General features: G+C 35.8%; 1 protein-coding gene across 1 annotated transcript in view; it reads left to right on the top strand.

Moving 5' to 3' along the window:
* LOC149550569 (uncharacterized) overlaps nucleotides 1-20,060 on the top strand; it is a 42,458-nt gene extending 22,398 nt beyond the window's left edge. The window contains exon 5 of the mRNA XM_089795120.1: nucleotides 19,847-20,060. Within this exon, the coding sequence (XP_089651246.1) occupies nucleotides 19,847-19,868 (22 nt within the window). The 3' untranslated portion in view covers nucleotides 19,869-20,060. The remainder of the gene's footprint in view (nucleotides 1-19,846) is intronic.
* Nucleotides 20,061-21,396: the final 1,336 nt, after the last annotated feature.

The following is a 21,396-nucleotide window of genomic DNA, read 5'->3' as shown; positions in this document are numbered from 1 at the left end:
CTTTTCAATCTGTCACAACTTACACAAACTAACAAACTCACCTTTGCCCATACCTTTTTCTAAGCTTTGATACCAAAAATGATGCATGCCTCTTTTGGGATTACTACTCAAGAGGCTTCAACAATGTGTTCTTACACATCAATTAAGGACCTTTTACCAACTTAATCATCTAGGATAGAATATAAACTCTCTGAAGTACCATTAATAACTTTCACAAATGAAGAGATAAAACCACTTCCTTTTATGAGAGAGTATATATAGCAGTTAAACACGTTTTTCCAAAGTTATAGCTCAAAATGGTGACTATAATAAAAGCTATTACTCTTCTTCCAAAACTACTTACATTAAAAATCAGGTTCAGACCAGTCTGCACTCAAATGCTCATAACTTCTTCAAATCACAATGAAATTTAACCAAACCAAAACCAAAAGAAATATAACTCGAATAAATTTCCGAAAATATAAGTTCAGATCTGTATCTTTTCATATGAATTTGTACCAATAGAAACAACAGTCGGTTTTTTGGAAAATTACACAAAAAACTAACATAAAACTTGCTAAACAAAACCTCCTTTTATTCTATTCTCCTCAAAAGGTTTTCCAACCATTCAAATCTGTAAATCACAACCATTAAATGGTATTTTAATGTCCTTTAAATTCCTCTAACCTATTGGATACCTCCTATGACCTTTCACCTTCTCTCTTACGTCATCTTTTTCATATTGTCACATTTTATAACAATATTCACTTACATATTTGACAACTTTTGTATTTTCCTACAAATGAACTATAAAACTTATAAAACACCTAATAAAATATCAAATATGACATTTTATGACATTTTACCCTTCTATTGGTTTATTTACATAATTTGACCATACTAGACAACTTGGACAATCTATTACAAATGACTTTATTTAACCTTATACATTGACTCAAATGGATTCAAAATACATTTGAAAGATCATAATGAGTAATTAAATGTCTTCTATACTTATGGAGCCTCTTATTGTGACTTTTTTTTATGGGTGCTACTGCACCATATCTCTTCCTTATTTACCCCTTCCTATATCACACACTTGCATATGTAGGTGGGTTATGTAATGAACTTAGGGTTTGTATCCTTGAGTCATATTTCCCACACCACATTTATTCATGAACCCAACTATCAACATTTCCACTTTTGATTTGGTGTTAGATCTTTCATTCAACATTATCTTGTATTTTTACATGCTTTATAGTTGTTAGATTTGGAGATCGTTGCAAATCTACTAAGCATTCCCATAATTTGTGGTATATGTTTTCCAAATGCATCGATCTCTTTAAATTTGTATGAGGAATAAATTGAGAAGAGACATGTCATGGGAAATGTTTATTCATCAATATAACTAATATAATATCAAACTTAATTATATATATATCATTGTAATTATATTAACATCTCTATGATCTCACAAGTTCATCATACTAAAGCTAACAAAAAATCAAAACTCCCAATTAGCTAGGGAGGATAAACACATGACATTATATTAATTAAATGTACTATACGAATATCTTTGATCAGAAGATGTTCAACATTTTGATATCACAGTTGATATCGCGAGTCTTGGTCTCCCAGAATATCGACATTCAATATCCACCAAGTATTCAAAAAAATTTGGTATCACATATGATATCATGAGTATTGGCCCCCTAGAATATCAATGATATTCACAAAATACTCTTTGAGTAATGACCTTCCAAAATGCGTGCAAGACATTCACCAAATACTGTGAATAAATGACCTTCCAGAACATCAGGATGCATGATATTCACCAAGTACTTTGTGAGTAATGGCCTTCCAAAATATCAAGACTTATGATATTCAACAAGTGCTCTGAGTAATGGCCTTCCAGAATATCAATAACATTCTCGATGTACTCAAAAATGTTTATAAGGTATGTACACACGCATTCTCATAATGCTTACCATATAAACATCTACAAAGCAAAGTATAATCTATCATGATCTGCATAGACATTGTAAGATATCCATCATAATAGAAAATTAAGTTATTGTAAGATCATCACCATTCAACAACTTCTGCATCTTCAAGTGGTGATCATTTGGAAGTCGTCACTTCCTCATGATTTACACAGGGGGTAGGCCCATTACATAGTCATAAGATATATTCATGAATTGTAGTCCTCTTGACTGCTACAATTTATTGATTACTAGAGAATCCATCTCAATACGGTTTACTCCCTTTGAATCAATATGACTAAGATCATCGAAGGTTGACTGAATCATATCCTCTATACACTCCCTCTCTTTCAAGGTTGCCTGAAATGTTAGCCTCCCTTTGAATCTCAATCTCCCTTTGGGTCTAAAATCAGTTTCTTTTCCTACAATGAAATTCTTAGAAAAGATCGAGGCAAATAACTCATATAGAAAAATTTAACTACAGAAGTAAATGAAGTTAGTTCACAAGAAGTAACAAGAACTTATCTTTCCCCTTATCTTGAATTCCACTTGATATTATGGAGGATATCATATCATTCATTATTTCTTAGGATTTCATTATATATGTATGTATGTATGTATGTGTATATATGTACACACACACACACAATCAACTTTACCATATGAGATAGTAAGAGATAATATTGATATCTATAAAACATCAAATATCTTTAATAAATACAATATCAAAGTGAAATGATCACTTATATACATTATATTCTAAGGATATCATATATATAGTCATATATATTATATAATTATAATATCCCATCTAATGCTTGTTTATAGAAAGGAGAAAGAAATATTAAGACACATTATACATACCTTTAATAATATTCTCTTAATGTTCGATGCCTTTCTTAACTCTCTTTGTTGTGGGCTTTTTCGCATGGTGGTAATCTATTCTTACAATAATTTTTCCCTTCTCATAAGATTGTCTAGTAAAACATGGGTCGAACGTTGCGGAGGAGGTGCAAGATTGAAGAATGAGTTTGATCAGCCCAACCTAATTTGTGTAGGACACCACTTGTAGACTATGATTCTTTATTTAACATTGAAGGGGTTAGGGTACTAATATGTCATTTTGACGTCCAAATCTTCCACATATATCTTAATATTCAATTCCTTCTTCCCATACAACTTTACATGTCTTCTTTTTGTTCTTTCACCCATTGTTTGATGATAATCACGTGGGGTGCCCTTCGACTTGTCCTTTGTATCTGATGACACTCTCAAGGGTTGATAACTCCCGATCTTTCTTGCAAAGGTCTATATGTGATCGACAACCTTGGACCAAGCTCATAGGTGAGACCAATATGGTGGGTCAATTTGATGTGGATTGTTCGAGAATGGTGAGAGGTTTGGCTCATACACCAATGGCATTCATATTCTGAGTAAATGTAGAATGCCAAATCAAATCTCAAAATGATGTCAATGAGATAATTGAAAACCGTAGAAGCCCCAACTCTGTGAATGCTACTGTAGAGGAACCGCATGTGGATGCTTAAATGAGATGAGCTAAATTGACAACTCAATGATGAATGAAGCTGCACAAATTTTTCATGTCAAGTCCATGATGATTGGATCTAACTATGTCTACATGCTATGATGACAATCTTCTCGCCAATGTCAAATCAACTTGGCATGAATGGGAGGCCTGTGTTGGCTGGGGTCAATGCATGGTTTACCAAACCTCTTGTCATCTAAAGGGTGCAACAATTTATGCAATGCTCAATATGATGATCAGGGTGTTATCCAAGTCTTTGATTTAATGGGCTTGTTGGATCACGATCAGGAGGTGGGCTGCAAAAAGTTTGTGAGCCGGTTTAATTTGGTATCTACAATTCTGATATGCATGTCACTTAAATTGATGTGTTGATGAGATGGATGCCAAATCACTAGAATGTGGATCACTATGTGCTCCAATCACCTTGACTCATAAATGGAACTATTACAGATCGTCATTCACCAAAGGAATGCACGAATAGTCATTCAATCACGAACAACTCTCTAATCAAACCTTGATTCAATTTACATTTGCAACTAGGCTGTGATACCATGTTAGGTTTGGAGTATTGCTGCAAATGTACTAAGCACTGCCATAATTTGTGGTATATGTTTTCCAAATTCATTGATCTCTTTGAATTTTTATGAGGAATAAATTGAGAAGAGAAGGGACATGTCTATTCATCAATGCAATTAATATAATATCAAACTTAATTTTATATATATATATAAATCAATGTAATTATATTAACTTCTCTGTGATCTCATAGGTTTATCCTACTAAAGCAACCAAAACATCAAAAATAGTTCATATCATGAGGTTAGATCTCTTATTGTCTCCTTGCCTTGTTTGGTATATGAGCTTTACTACTTTTAGTGTTCCTTATAGCATTCCCGTTAGGAGAAGTCGTAGACTCATGGCTCTTTTTTATCTAGATTCTTCTTCTCCTCTTCTTTGAAAGCTTGGTGGCCCTATGGTTTCTCTTGACCCTAATCCTTCTATGGAGCATTACTCTTCTCACTCATCTCACGATGAGGATGAGGCTTTAAGAGTTCCCATGAACAAGTTGATAGGTTTGGTATTGAGATTGATAAAATGCATAATTTTTTTTTACAAGAAAATCACAACACTGAAACTATTGTTCCTTTTGATTCTCTTAAAAAAGTGATCCATAATGATGTTAATCTTTTGTATGGTCTTACTCATCTTTTCCATACTCATGTTAAACTTTTGAATCAAATTTCTTTTGAAGCAGGATTGGCTCCTCTTGTTTCTACTCTTGAGCCTATTTTGCCTTCCTTGATGCCTATCTCTAGCATTTCCATTTATGTCCCTCCTATTATGACTACTTTTGTTCAGGTATCTAATCCTCTTAGTGGTCTTCCTATTGCTTCCTTGCTTGTGAGTGTTCTACCCATTTCATTGCCAACTTCACAACCTTCACTTATCCAAACCCTTCTACTGTGATTCCCAGTGTTCTCCTTGTAGTCTTTTCCTTTCCAGCCAATTCATAAACTTTTCCTAGTGTGTTGAATGTGCCTATTCCATCTGTCTCTTCTAATGATTCTACTATCCTTAGTTTTGCTTAGACAATGTCATCTTTGCAACAACTTGCTTCTTGCACTTAAACTAAGTTCAATATTCCTTCATGTGAAATGGCTAGTCCTTTGTCTTTTGATATTATCCATACTGCTTCTCCTTTAAAGCTGATATACCTTGCCTTGATACTTAGAATGGTAAAGGTGATCCTGTGACACACCTCAAGACTTTCCAAGTTCTATATAGTGATTATGCTCATGACGATAGGATTTTAGCTAAGTTGTGTGCTAGCACGTTTCGTGACAAAGCTTTGCAATGGTATTGCTCTTTGCCACTTTATTCTATTGATTTATTTCATAAACATGCTAATGCATTTATAAAACAATTTCACAATAATATTGGTCCTTTTGTTTCTATGACTAATTTGATGCATTGTAAATAAGGTCCTAAGGAGAAAGTGACTGATTTTAATGGTAGATTTAAGCATTTGTATGATTAGATTTCTTATCATATGCCTACTATTGATATACAACATATGTTTATTGCAAATTTACAAAAATATATTAGAGATAAGATTCTGCTTACTGAGTTTACCTCTTTTTCACAACTTTGTGTAGCACTTCATCATTATCAATTACAAGTGAGTCAATTTGAGAGCACTTCTCTAATGGCTCATGTACCTACTAGTAAGAGTGATGCCACACCTAACCTTAACAAATTCTACAAACCTAACAACTATGTCAAGATCAAAAAAACCACGAATACAGTAGATGATCAAGTGTTGTTGCCTCTCGGAGTGCCACTACTTCTTCTTCTGTTTCTCGGATGAACTGTAAGTTTACTTCTCTCTCTAAATCTCTGTATTCCATTATGACTAGGTTGGTTAGTGCAAATATGATTATGCTTCCTCTTGTTAAACCACTTTTTCCTTCTACTACATCAAGTCCACGCTTTAATCCTCAAGCTTTTTGTCAATTTCATCGCCAGTCTAGACATGATATTGAAGCCTGTTATTCTGAAACATAAGATTCAAGATTTCATTGATGCTAATGATTTATCTGTTGCAGGTCAAGATAATGGGAATAAATCTGTGGCACCTCCTAATTTAGATCTTCAAATCTACACTAATCCTTTACCTCAACACACTACAAACACTATTGTTCAACATCTTTCTTCTTTTGTTCCTATTGAAGTGAACGTTTCTAATAATACTTTACAAGAAGAAAATGATAATATTGTTAATGCCATGGAATGTGTAGTTCAACCTCCACCTGTGCCTAAGGAAGACATTCCTTCTACATTTGATGATCAACCTAAACCAAAATGTAAGCTCAGTAGAGCCCTTACTATTTCATTCATTGATGCTGATAAGTTTAAGGCTCCGGATGGCCCTCTCTATATTGCTATTCTGATTGCTAAATATCCTTCTTATGGGTGTCTTTTTTATCCTACTTCTATGGTTAACATCATCACTGAAGAACATCTTTATAATAAAGGGAAACAACGTAACTTTTATGACTCAACTGATACTTGGATTTAGACTTGTAATGGTTTCTTGTACCCTCCGCAAGGTTCCATCTCTTTTCCTAGTTGAGCTCTATGGTAAAGTGTTGAATAGTACCTTTGTTGTCATTCCTACTTCCGATCGGTTTCAAGTGACGCTTGGCTTACCTTGGTTGACTTACATGCAAGCTATAGCTTCTCCTATTCATCAATACATTAAATTCCCTTATGATGGTGAGATTAAGAAGATCAATTATAGTCTTTATCATCCTTCTAGACCTCGACATTGTGCTACTCTTTACTTCTTTTGGCCTTCTCTTCCTACTACTCCCCCTACTTGTCCAGATGATATGTTCCTTTCATATCAAGAATATAAATGTCAAAAGATTGCCGAGTTAAGTAAGCTTCGTAGTCTTTTTCCTACAATTTCAACACCCATCTCTTTAGATTCGTCTATTTCTATTGGTCAGCCACCTCTTTCATCTCTTGACCCGTTCCTTCTTCTACATCTCAGCCTTCTATTGTTCCACCTCTTGTGCCATCAAAAGGAAAGGAACCTATGGTTGTTCATCCTCCTTCGTCTTCTCAAAAAATTTCTAATAAAACTAAGCGTAACCGACATGATTGGGAACATCAAAAGAACCATCAAGCTTGTGCTAAAGCTCGTATGAATGCTTCTCAACAGTCCACATCTATTGAAGAGGTTAATAATATGCATATTCTTATTTTGTATTCTATAACTATTAACTTAGATGAGGAAGATATTTTAGATGGTGTGTGTGAGATTATTGATATTGATGTTGATTTACCTAACATGCTTTCTACTAGTTTACACTTACATCTACACCTCAGCATAGTGACTCTCCTAAGAGTCCTTTGGATTTAGCTATTGTTACTATTGTGTTGGACATAGCTCCTCTTGCAAGTTATCGACCTTCTCTTATTACTGCTAACCAAGATAGGAGAGGAGGGAATCATGCTTGAAGTGAGTGCTCTAGCATAGTAGCTTTTTGTGTGTTTTCTTGTTGTTATGTGCTTCCCTTTTATCATAATTGTACATTCAGATTTCTTTAAACGACCCTTGTTGCTTTGTCGATGTACGGTGATAAAGAAATCACAGCGTTGTGACATTCTTTTATTTTACTACTTCTATTTGTTGTTCTCTGTTATGTTGTACATGTGCTATTGTTCGTACTTGTATCCTTGTGCTGTCTTCTTGGATTTGCAACAGGGTAGCACCAATTCTTTTTGGTGTTTGTGCTAGTGGTCCAAATAGACTCTTCTTTGTAACTCCTACGTGTATTTCTTCCATTATGTTTTAGTTTTACTCCCTTTGGGAGATGATGACATGTCATACATGGTTTAATACTTATTATCAGATGATCATACTGACCCTAGAGTTAGTAGATCCCTTCTATGCTCTTGCATGTTATGTTTTCATTTCCCTTGATTTGTCCGCTATTGGGGGCATCTCATAGTGGAAACATATTTCAATCATTTTACATATACTCTGTTAAATCCATTGCTCCCATTAAAGTGTTGGCAATGACTTCAACGTGAGGGCATACACTCTACTCATCCTTGCATTCCAATCATGGGGTAGTGAATATGGATTATGAATCTAGTTTAGGGTATGTTAGCCTTAGTTGCTTAGTATGCTTTCTAAGTATCACATTACTACTTCATCATTCTCTTTCAATGCACATTATCATGAATCTCTTTATGGATTATGCACAATCCTAATGAGATGCACACATTCAATCTAGAAAGTGAATATCCTTGACATCGAGTCTCTCTTTCCTTTATATACACATATGCTAAATCTCATTTATGGGCTACACATAACAATTTTCTAAAGTCCCATGTACGGATAACTCAAGAATGTTGACCTATGGGTGGGTCCTCCGATGGGTTGACTAGCGGTTACCACCCCATTACACTATTTCAATGCCATCTTTTTCAACAGCTCTTTCAGTGATTCACAGTAGGATGGACATGCTACTGGGTGAGACAATAACCCCTTTTCTTTTCAATCAATGATCTCTCTCATTATAATTTGGCAGTTACAAAGTCTTAAACCCTTGGGGGCTTGATTCTTTCTTTCCTTGGGGGCTTGATTCTTTCTTTCCTAGATCTTAATAAGAGTATCTTATGCCTCGTGCTCTACTTTACCAAGAGTTTGGATTGAGTCCAACCTCTTGCTAAAGTGGGGGCTAAATGTACTGTCTTAAATTGGAAGCACTCCAATTTAATGAAGGTTTAGCATCTATTTAATGAGACATCATCATTTTCCCACTCTTTCATCTCTTTTTCCCTTTTCCATCCTTTCTCCTAGGTTGAATTGGGGTAAAACCTAATAGATTCTCTTTAAAGCTCTTATTTTCATGGTGATAAGCTCCAGGTAGGATCTATTTCCCCTAGGTCATTCCTTTCCATCCACCTTTCCACTTGGAATCTACTCCTGGCACCGAAATAGGGTTTCCTCAAAATTTGAGCTCGACTTTGGGTTTTGAGACTTATTTTGGGGTCCCCAAATTGTCCCCAGGGTTTGTGCACTTGACAATCAAGGGCATGCATCAGGGGTGCATTGCATCCCTGATGGTCTAATCAAGGGCTCATTGCACCCTTGATGAGGCCCTATTTTGGCCCTTTCTCTTTAAGTCTTGTGTTTCGGATAATCGAGAGTTAACTTCTATGAGAGGGCCTACAGGAGTTAGTTAATTCTGACCTCTATATAAACCCCTCCATTTGCTCCATTTTTCATAATAATCCAATCATAAAGCGATCAAGCATCCTAACGTTCAAGCTCTCAAGCATTCAAGTTTCAAGCTTTCAAGCATCCATTCAAGCATTCCTCCATTGAAGATTAACCATTCAAGCATTTAAGCAATTGAAGGAGTTCATCTTCAAGATCTTCTTCAATCTTCTTCAATCTATTTAAGATCTTCAAGATCTTCTTCAATCTATTCAAGATCCTTTGGCATATTGTCTACATCCATCTATCTTCATCTTCTTGGTCTAAATATGTTGGTAAAGTCAAACGCATTGCATTCGATTCAACTTTGTAAGGCGAATTCGTACATTTACTTTACATTCATGCTATTTCAATTATTTCAATTCAAGGTTAATTCTTAAACTAGGGTTTGACCAAGGAAAACCCCCCATCAATAACAAAAAACCTTTTTTATTGTAGATTGCGTATGCAAATCAACAAACAAGATGCTGATCAGAGTACCCTTATCGGCTTTCTTCAAAATTGTGAAAATAGACAAAATCAACATTGGATACAATCAATCAGGGTTGCACTACACACCTAGTGCACTAGTTCGACCCTAACTAATTGTTAAAAGGTTTCTGGGTTTCGTCTGTCACTCAATTTCAAGCTAGGATCTGAAAGATTTCCTTCCGTTTTGATCACTACAACGAGTACAAAATAGATTTCAAAGGTGAGTTCCCTTTCACTCTTTGTCAATTCAACACATCTATATCTAGCATATACACATATATTGGGGATCCTTAAGGATTTTAGACATCTTTCCCCTATTCTAACTAGATCTAATTTGCATTAGTGCTCCTTATTCATTTAGTTAGCACTAATCTCTCTAGACCTATTCGCCTAGAATTGGGATTGAAAGGTTTCTCTTCCTTATTTACCCCTTTCACACACTTGCATATGTAGGTGGGTTATCTGATTAACTTAGGGTTTGTATCCTTGAGTCATATTTCCCACACAACACGTATAAAATAAGAGATTAAAGAACCGATGAAAGGAAGATGACAGTTTCACCAAAAGAATAGACTCACCAAGAGAAAGATTCCTTAAAAATCAATCACTGTCTTTGAACTCAAGCAAGGAGTAAAGCATAGCGATGATGTTCAAGAATGACTCCAACCAAATTTTAAGAAATATTGCGATGGTTTTTCCTTAGATTCTCTTTCAAATGACATGATCAAGGCAAGAGTCCCCAATAACATTTGCCAAGTCAACATTTATAACTGTCGACCAACTCTACTTAAAATCGAATGCACATATATTTTGCTCAAAAAAATGGAGGAATTACACACTCAAATGAAACCGCTAATAAAGATGATCCTTGACAAATTATGAAGAATAGATCTTTGAAGGAATTGCAAACGACAATGTCTACCCAGATAACTGTGGTCCGAACATCACCCACAACTCTGCTGAAATCATTTGAGACATGGTACAATGTCCAACAACAGTGATGCCATCTTCTCAACGACATGTGATGGTTTAGTCCTTCGCATCGCCTTCCTTCTTGCAGTCAAGGATAGTCAAAGGATGAATGGGAATCCGGATGCCCTTGCACTAAAAAATGAAGGAGGCACCGACTCTTTAGAGTAGACAATTGTGACAAAGATCAAGAGCTCCCGCAAAATGTCATTCATTCATTTGCGTACTTCTTGGATCATTTTTGCCACCCTAGTCTATTCCATGGCTAACCAAAGCTCATCATTCTGTGCATTGGTTGCCAGCATCAAAATTTTAGGGATTAGCCTAATATTGAATCCTCATAGGCTAATGAGGATGGTTAGAGGGTCTTCTGAGGATTGATTCATTTCCAACATTCAGTGATTTATGGATTTGGCCTTCGTTTGATGTCATTTGGACTCCATTTACCATACTTACTATGTCTAGTAAGTCAAGGGTAATAGAGATGGACCCTTTCTATTTTTAGAAAGTGTATTTGGTCACATGGGGAATTATGAGGAGAGATTCTTATTTCAGACGGCATGTCAATCAGACAAGTATTTCAAGAGATTTTAAAGTTCAAGTGACTTAAGTGATTTATTTAAATATTTTAATGTTATAAAGTTAAGTGACTAAAAGAGAAAATTTGCTTTTAATCCCACATTGCCTAGTTATTTGTGTCTTCCCTCATATCGAGATTATAAAAGTGTGGAGCTACATTGGGATTGATACCACGAATATATGTTATTATTCAAAGCCTAATCCGTTGCTTGAATGTGACTATGTCTTCTTAGGGACGAAAACCCTTAAGAAAGTTTGAGAAGTTGGATGTAGCCCTGGCCCTCTTGGAGATTTCAACAGCTGCAAGTAAGGAGTTACAGATTATTACATTATATCAGAAGTCTACGTTAATAAAGGAAGGTAGTATGTATTTCTTTGGTTATACTAGTTGGTGATAACGTATGATTAGATGGTTATTATATTCAGAGTTGAATGAGGGATTGCAGTGCAATAGTAGACACCTACAACAATCGCCAAATCATTTGAAGAAGAAGAAAGGTAGAGCTTAAGAGTAATCACATGTTAGAGGGTTGATGGTTCATTTAGACCAATCACGTTGCTGCCCAGCCGTGTGTTCTACCCGCACCTAACAGTCGCAGTCGGATTACTGGTCTGATCATAGGAGTGTAGCGTGAGAAAAAAATATGTTCAAATACCCGTAGATGGTAGGTTCTGGATAGCGGGAGAGCCTAGGTTGAAGCAGTTATTAGTTGGATGATGGAACAAGGGGTACATTGACTACAGTCAGGAGAGGACTTAACGCCACTATCAGTCATCTTCAAATTTGTGTTAGCTATAACTGGAGTGTAGACGGTCCACATTTGTGGTCTTCAAGCTTGACTAAACACAATACAACACCAGTTGAGTTACCACCTTGGGACAAGCTAGTGTTGATAGAAGCCATACGTTTGGAGAATTGCGACAGATCAGATTGACTTATATGCATTTGCATGGTTCAAGGTTTCATCAGTTCTTGTTTGCGGTTTGAAAGACTGTCATTAAATGTTTCAAATCATTGCTAAGGCCATATGAATGAGTTTAACTTTCTTTATTTAGCATCCAAAATAGTAGACCATTCATGGAGTTGAATTTGATGTTATTGTTTTAAGCATTGTCATTGTAAGTGTTTCATTTTAATTTGTATGAAATCCTCTGCCATTCTCGCTGCATTATTGGAAATCAAAATATTTTAGTGGCATTATAGCATAATACTTGGATTAAAAACCAATTGTTTGACAAAATATCACTAGTTCTAATTTGAACTCTTTGCTCAAAACAACGGGGACTATCATAGTGGAATCAGAGCTGGTCTTCCTGCCAGCCTGTGGATTTATAACAGAGGCAAATTTTTATAAGGATTTATCAAAAATAGTTTAAGTTGAGAGGTGGAGATTGTGGAGTGAATTTGTAAGGCATGTTTATGCTAGTAGAAGCCTGTTTGTGAATGCAATAGTGCAAAATCGTAGTTTTGGGAGATAGTGGTATTGTGATTTTTGCTATCATCACAAAAGTAATAAAAGCCAAAAACCAATAATGCTTATGAAATGGAGCATTTTTCAGTAGCAAGTACAGGAAAGAGGAAGTGAAACACGTACAAGACACTCAAATGGTTCGTAATGAGAATGAACAAGGATGGGAAATGAGGGAAACTTTGAGGGCTATTAGAGATGGGTAGAACAATATAGCCACTACACTTCAGCAACTTACAGCTTCTATGTAGCAGTTAGCTCCGCCTCACAGGGCAACCTCGAGTCATCACAGGGGGAGTGGTAGTGTTGTAGGATCACCCCAAGCTGCTAGGGCCCCCACATGGAACATTGACAGGCCTTTGATGCTCATTTTTAATGTAGAGGAAGTGGTAGCACCACTTGCGGCACCAAACTCACTACCAGATAATGTTATGGCAATGTACGATGAATGAGATTTATTCCCTAATCCGGTTAAGCAGAATTTGTCCTTTGTTCAATACTTAAATCAAAAAATGGAGAGCTTGTTAGATCCAAAGACAGTTGAGAGGACAACGAGGTAGACGGTTTCTGCTTGTAGAAGGCCGAAATCGAGATTGCAGGGAAGGAAACTTGAGTTTTACCTGACACCTGCTAGTCCTATCTGTCATGTTTATGATGGTTTTACCTGACACCTGCTAGTCCTATCTGTCATGTTGATGATGGACCTAGTTCACAGATTAGCAAATGTGTCAATACCCTTGGTGGATAGCGGCACTAAGCATCAGCACGTTGAGGCCCCTAGAGATGTTGCAGTTAGTGCAAAGACAATTGATACAGTTGTTACTATTGATACTTTGGGCTCCCTTGAGGAGGGAATTATTATTGGAGATTTGTATGGGAGTTGTCATTAGTGTAGCTCCAGTGCAAGAGTCAGTTGCTTCTTCAGGTAGGACCGATGCATGTATGGAGTCACCCTACTGTGATGCCGATGATTTGGGTGTTACAAGGGAGTTAGTAGATGTGGGTTCATGCTCTAGCATTATTGATTCATAGCCTGGCATAGAGCCATGTGTGTAGAGTTAGGTGACGACAGTTGAGACCTTATTAGGTGATGGGGATGCAAATAGTATGGACACCTCTATTGATTTTTTGGATGATGCTATGATTTTCATTGGGTATGATACCCCTTGTCAGATATTGGGTGATGACTCTTATGAGATTTTGGATGAGTTAGGGGATCAATGTTTATAGGATCTTACTATTGAGGTGGAAGCTGAGACATGTGGGGAGATTGAGATTGCAAGGGCTTTTATTTCTTTAGAAGAGTTGTTTGAGGTACATAGTAGTTGTATCTTGGATGCAATTTTGTGCAAGGACTATAGCACATGTATGAGTGATCTTGTGGTGGAAAATTCTAATTTAGTTCCTTATCAGAGTACAGTTAGTGAGACATAGAGCTTGCATAGGAGTCAGGGGTTACAAAGGCCTCATGTGACTTATCAGCTGAAGGTGAGTGATAGTGACATTGATTCATCTCTTGATCGTTATGATGCTATTCAACATATGCTAGCTACATCTAGTTGGGGTGCCCCAGTGTTAGATGAGCATGGTGATAGTACTCTTTCCCTAGCAGAGGCTCATGTGCTTCGACAGAGTGTTAGGATCTTGAAGCATAGTTACTCTCAGTCAGTTGATGATAGAGATCATCTTCTGGAGTGGGGTATCACCTACTATGAGGCATTTTTAGGGAAAGAGGAGGAGGTGGCTGAGCTCACTCGAGAGCTTGAGGTGACGGTGAGCTCTCTTCAGTATACTCAATTGGCTCTTCAGGTGTCAATCACAGTTGAGTGAGGTTACCATGGAGTTAGAATGGGTACAGTCGACACTAGCCCAAGACCCTGTTCAGTTACATATTGTGGTTGGTGGTGAGTTTGCTTCTACAGTTGAGGATGAGGGAATTGATGATGTGGTGAACACATTCATCAAAGATATTAGTGTAGTATGTACAGAGGAGGCGAGAGCATCAGTGGAGATGGACCCTTATGGTGATTTTCTTCCTTCTACTGGAAGTGAATCTATTTCTTCTTTTCATACAACTGGTAGCATCGAATAGTTGGCATTGTCACATTTTCAGAGAGATCAGTTGTGGATTGTGGGGGAGCGGATTGATGCTTCCACATATAATTTCTACTATACTGAGTCATTCATGAAGTATTTTCTTGAGAGCTCGGATTTGCGAGAGGTTTCATACAGTATATCTGAGGGTGCTCTCATTCGAGGCTCTTGTGCTATTCAATGATTGGTGAGAAAGATTGTAGAGACCTTGGCTGCAATGCTTCCTAATAGGGATTTTTTGGTTGAGCTTGTTGAGAGGGTTGCCCAAGATCTTTCCTGACCAATAGTTTAGAGTCAGAGATTGGAGCCATCTTCTAATTTCCAATTTGATGACGATGAGCCCTTAACAGAGATTGGGAGTTTTTATCGGCATTACACTATGAGCAGTGCTCATCACTTTTCTTTTAACCCACAGGTGGAGGACTTGGTTTTTAGTGTTATGGATGGTGATAGAGGGTTTGGTATTGTGAGATTATGAGATACAGGGTATTGTGAAACAATTGGATATGCTAGTGAATGAGATGAATCAAAATCACAAACAGATGACCCAACTGATTTCAAAGCTGAGATTTGAGTAGAGAATGATATCACTTTTTCTGAGAGCAGAAGGTGATGATACAGTTGCGGCTTCAGATTTGCAGGACATTTCTTATGAGACACTGCATGAGTTGGGCACAATTGAGGTGGAATGTGATGAGGATTTATGTCAGGTTAAGTCAGATGATGCAATTGTTGGCATGAGTTCCCTGGATCATGTATTTGATGGCAATGCAGCGATAGTGGGAGTAGGAGCATGCAATGATACTGTCAGATCAGCAACCACTTCTATGTTAGTTGAGCCATCCAATGAGGAGTTTAGCAGTATGCAAGTGGTTGTAAATGTGTGCTCTAATGGTAGTACACTTGTTATTGTTGATGAGGTGAGCAGTGTAGTGATAGAGTCATGTTATATTGTCGATCAACAAAGTGTCGATGTTCACTTTATGAATAGCCCTACATTTGACATGGGTACAACATTGTCTTATGAAAATCCATTGTTTGAGGTTAATTTTGATCACTCACTTGAGTGGAGTTGGGCTCAGTTTCACCATCTGTAAAGATTCAGTTTTGTGTAGTGGTAGTTAGTAACATTCTTGTGTCCACAAATTTTGACGTGGCTATACTTATGGTTGATACATTGGGGATGAGTGAATATGGTTCTCTTGTAGCTATGTCTCTTCAAGGGATTGTTGATCTCAATTCCAATCTGGTTTATATTATATGGGTGAGAACCAGGATGAAGATATTTCTTGTGAGGGATTCTTCTAGTGTTATTCTAACTCCTGCATCATTAGCACAAGTTTAGAGTGCTATTGCAGATTATGTTGTTGGTCCTGATCATGTTAGTGGCATGCAGTTGGTTCAATGTTAACAGGGGTGTCACGTACTACTTCATTTGGGATCCAGGTGGAGGTTGGAGTTCACTGTTATTGCTGGATTGCTTGAGGGCAAGCAATCTCGGGAAGGAAGGACTATAATGGCCCCATTGGTTGCCAACATCAGAATTTTAGGGATTAGCCTAATATTGGATCCTTGTAGGCTAATGAGGATGGTTAGAGGGTCTTCTGAGGATTGATTCATCTCCAACATTCAACAATTTATGGATTTGGCCTTCGTTCGATGCCATTTGGACTCCATTTTCCATACTTTCTATGTATAGTAAGTCAGGGGTAATAGAGATGGACCCTTTATATTTTTAGATAGTGGGATTTGCAAATTTTGAGTGTGTTGTTGCTTCCTTCAATTTGTGCAAATTAGTTTTGATGGGTGTAGACATGGGTCTACATTCCAACATTCAAAACCTCTTCAAAATGTCAATAGTATACTTCCCTTGATTAAGAGTGATGCTATCTGACTGTTGTCAAACTTCTAATCCATGAAAGTAATGTAAAATGTCCAAGTCCCTCATGTCAAATTATGAAGCTAGATCCCAAATATATTGAGAGATTAGGCAATCTTCTCTAGTGATCAACATGTCATAAACATATAAAATAAGTATTAATATCACCATTAATTACCTTAAAATAAAGGTTTGGATCAACATCATTATTGGAAAACCCTAGTCCCACAAGATAGTGAGAAATCCTTCCATACCAATCTCTTTAGGTACATGAATGTAGACAAGATACCCAAAGATTCTTAGATGACTTATATCAGGCTTGATGTCGGTGAATTCTTTTTTAGGGGTTTTATTATCTAGGGGTGAATGGGGACATGGTATCAAAGCCTCGCTAAGGAAGATCCGATTAGATTTGAGAGTGCAAACTACCTAGAATATAAATGTGCTCTTACAAGAATAATCACATTCCATTCTTGAAGGAAAATCTAACTTTGTATCTTGTAAGTTCAGAGTTATGCTAATATTGAGAAAATAAAAAAGACTCATTTGTGAACATAAACACATTTGAACTAGAGAATGATCTTGAGAAAAGTCAATGGAGCGAGAACAATGGAAAGGCTATGAAAATAATTGTGGATGTAGTTAGGGACCATATAGTACCAATTATATCAAAATATGATACTAAATACCACATGTTCAAATCACTTGAAAATACATATGAAATAAACAACAGCAGCAAAGCTCTCATATTGAAAAGACAATTCCATCCTGTGAAGATGAATAAGGGAGAAACTGTCACAACATACTTTATGAGGATCACTGAATTAAGAGATTAACTTTCGACAATTGGTCCTCTGATTAACAATAATGAGTTAACATTGATGACTCTAGGTGGACTCCTGACATCATGGGAATCATTTATTCAAGGAATAAGTGCACAGTCAAAATTCCCTAAATTTGATTGGTAAAAAATAGATTGCTTACAAGAAGAATTCAGACTAATCACTAGATGGATCAACCAAAATACCATCAACGAAGATATTTATGTATTAAACACTAACACTCATAAGAAAGGAGAGAAGAAGAATTTCAAAAGGAAGAAAAATACCTTATGGAAAAGGCTCTTCCAAGAAGAGGAAGGACATATCTCAAATATAAAGTCTCAGATGTGATAAGTATGGACATTATGCCATAAAGTGTCCTGATAGTACAAATCAACAAGCCTCCTTTGCTGAAGTTGGAAAAGCAAACATAGAAAATGGTTTAGAGAAACTTGTCTTCTATTCAGCCTTGTCGAGTTTCAATAAACTCAAAATTTGGGTGATTGATAGTGGATCCTCACGCCATATTATAGGATTCAGAGAACATCTGGACACTATGGCAGAAAATAATGATGAGGAAGTAACTATTGGGGATGATTCTAACTACACAGTAAAAGGGATTGGAACTTGCACCATAAATTTGAAACTAGGCATATCTCTTCAACTCACACGAGTATTATTTGTGCTAGGAATAAAAAGAAATCTAGTCTCCATTTTTTCACTTGAAGATAGAGTAGAATAACCTTTATAGATGACAAAGTTTTGGCATGGCCAAAGAATTCCACTATACAAAAAGCACATACTATAGGAATAAGACATGGATTTCTTTGCAAACTTTGCACTAATTCAAATCATGCCCTAATTCATGAGACTTCTAACTCAAATGAGATTTGGCACATAAGACTAAGGCATCTTCACTTTTGTGCCCTATCTTCAATAAAGAAAATGGTGACTAGCTTGCCCAAACTAAATCAAACACATGAAGGAGCATGTGAAGGTTGTGCTCTAGGAAAGAATACGAAGTGAACTTTTCAAAATAGTGTTAGTAAAACCAAAAATGTACTTAAACTAATTCATTTTGATCAATGTGGGCCCATGTCTATAACCCCCCATGGGAATATTCTTATACAATATAATTTTTGTAGATGATTTCTCTAGGAATACCTAGATACACTTTCTTAAATGTAAAGAGTTTGAAGAAATCCTTAAGAGGTTCAAGGATTTCAAAACCCTTATAGAAACATGTCTAGGAAGAAAATCAAAACATTAAGAACAGATAATGGAAGAGAATACACTTTAGACATTTTTAAAGAGTTATGTGTGAATATTGAGATTAACGGGGAGTTATCTGTACCTTATAATCCATAACAAAATGGAGATGCAATTATATTTCCTACATAAATATTCTTGATATGTTAATGCTTCAGTTACTTCAGACTGTGAAACAAATTTTGAATATGTAGTTCGAATGCTAATGACTTGCACTCATGGATTTTGGTACTTGTTATGATTCGATATGCATTGAGATATTTATATGTTTTGGCAAGACATATCAGTGTATAGACATGTCTCTCTGAGACATGCACCTATCCTGATAATTATATCTCTTCATTATCAGTGATTAGTAGATGCACCCTTTCAAATAAAAAATATATTATCTCATTCTCAATAGCTTTTGGTAGTATAACAAGTCTTAATCAGATTCATGATCAATGCTATTTTTCTATTTATTGATTAGATATCGATGCTTATAAATGGCAACGATAATGTTTATCAATATCGATCAAAATGCAGATCGAAAACTCAGATTATACTTGGAACAATATAAATGATAATAAGATCATTATGGATGATGATTGGTTTTACAATATGATCAATATAATGATATATGGTTAAGAATTTAATATGTTTGTATATATATCAATATACACAATGTAGATTATTATATATACATGCCTATAATAATAGATCATTCTATTGATAATTATCGTCCATAGCTATCAGACCAAAGCTATCATTTCCACAGGTAGTTAACAGTCTACCATTGCGTTTTTATCAACCTAATAGTAAATTAGCAAATAGTAGAATACACAAGAAGTCCATTTTTGGTCTATGTAATAAAAATGTCTGTCTGTTCACTTATCTTCTCAAACTCTAGGCTTATTCTTTCTTCTATTTAAATAGTTGATGTATTCAGGTCTAGAGCCAATTATAATTAACAATGGTTTCATTTATGTTTGTATTATTTGAATTATGATAGGCTTGACACTAAGGAATGCTAGGAATGGAAGGGGAACATGTGATTCGCTAGCACATTCTGTGCTTGATTCTCTCAAAGATTGCATACTTGTTAGATTATTTTCAAAGTAATTTGGTGTTCATGTCTAGCCGCAATGCGAGGAACAAGCTCTAGTTGAAACTGAACTATGTTCATTAGCGAGTTTCTCAATCACTACATGATTCAACTCTCCAGCTTCAAAGGACTAGCAACAGCGAAAAGTACATGTTTATCATTATCTGTAAAAATAGTGCAAATAAAGTGTTTAGTTATGTGTAATATACATTAACCTGTAACAGTTTAGCTTTAGCTTTGCTAACGCTTATGTTTGGACTGAGTGTAAACAGGGATGTTGTTGGAATTTGTTAATGTTTAGGTTAAATTTCCTTGTGGAGGCTGGTTGTAAGGGTTAAATACTTGAAATGCAGATAAACAAAATAGTTGTGTAAAGATCTATTTATCTTACTGTTTTCATTCTTTGTCCGTGTCAGATTGTTGAAAGGTGCAATTTGAACATGAACTTTTGTTATTTAGGGTCCTCACCATCTTGATGGTATTTGCTGAATCAGAATAACCTTGGTGTTTTCTTTAGTGCTGTTCCTAATGATAATGGTTCTTCCACAATCATCTTGAGGGCATTCAAAGAATGTTTCCATGTTAAGTCAATTTATGATGATCTTGCTTCTCTAATGATGGATTTGACATTGATATCTACTACCTCATCTAAACTACATCTTGCCTTTGAGCAGGTTGTATTAAATCTAGATGTTTCCTGGTTTTTTTATTACCAGATGAACTTTTTAAATTTGTAAATCCTTAGTTTTGGTTATGCTAAATTTAGAATCATACCAAAGTTATTTCTTGTGGCACAACTTCAAATATTTGTATCTGAAGAACTTGACCTCTTCTAATTATGTTTAGAGGTATAAACTATAGTGACAGGAGGTGGAGTAACTTTCATATTATAATCATGAAAGGAAAGCTATTTAGAAAAAACTTTATAAACACATCTAAATTTTAAAACAGAATAATATGAAACTACTAGAAATTAATATATGAAGCATGAAATGTTTATTATACTTATAGAAACAAACAAAAACAAAATTAAGAAAATGAATAATGGAAGCATTTTTAATGGACAATACAAGTTTTCCAAACAAACAATGCAAATAAAACAATATAATACTTAAGCAAATTATATAAATTAAATATCTCAAACTCACAACATTAATTGCAATTGTTTGCATCAGTATTTAGGTATTGTAAGATTTTGCATGCTATCCTTGAAGAACTGCATAGAAGTCACAAGTAGGTTTATGGTTTGAAATTAGTTATCTAGGGGCTACGTATAGATTTCAAATGCTTGGCATGCTAGTGATCCATTGGTTTGAGAAAATTATAGATAATTGCAATCATGCCAAAGAGTAGTGAGTTTTTTTTTGTGTACATGATGGAATTCAATAAAGTCTCAACTGTTTGAAAGACTCCTCAACTTGTGTTGACTACTCAACAGTCTATGCTTTACTCGAAGA

This window comes from Cupressus sempervirens, chromosome 7 (genome assembly GCF_028749045.1).
Source record: "Cupressus sempervirens isolate cs-2001-9-10 chromosome 7, ASM2874904v1, whole genome shotgun sequence".
Lineage (NCBI taxonomy): Eukaryota > Viridiplantae > Streptophyta > Pinopsida > Cupressales > Cupressaceae > Cupressus > Cupressus sempervirens.
This window is presented reverse-complemented; position numbering and strand designations above follow the sequence as displayed.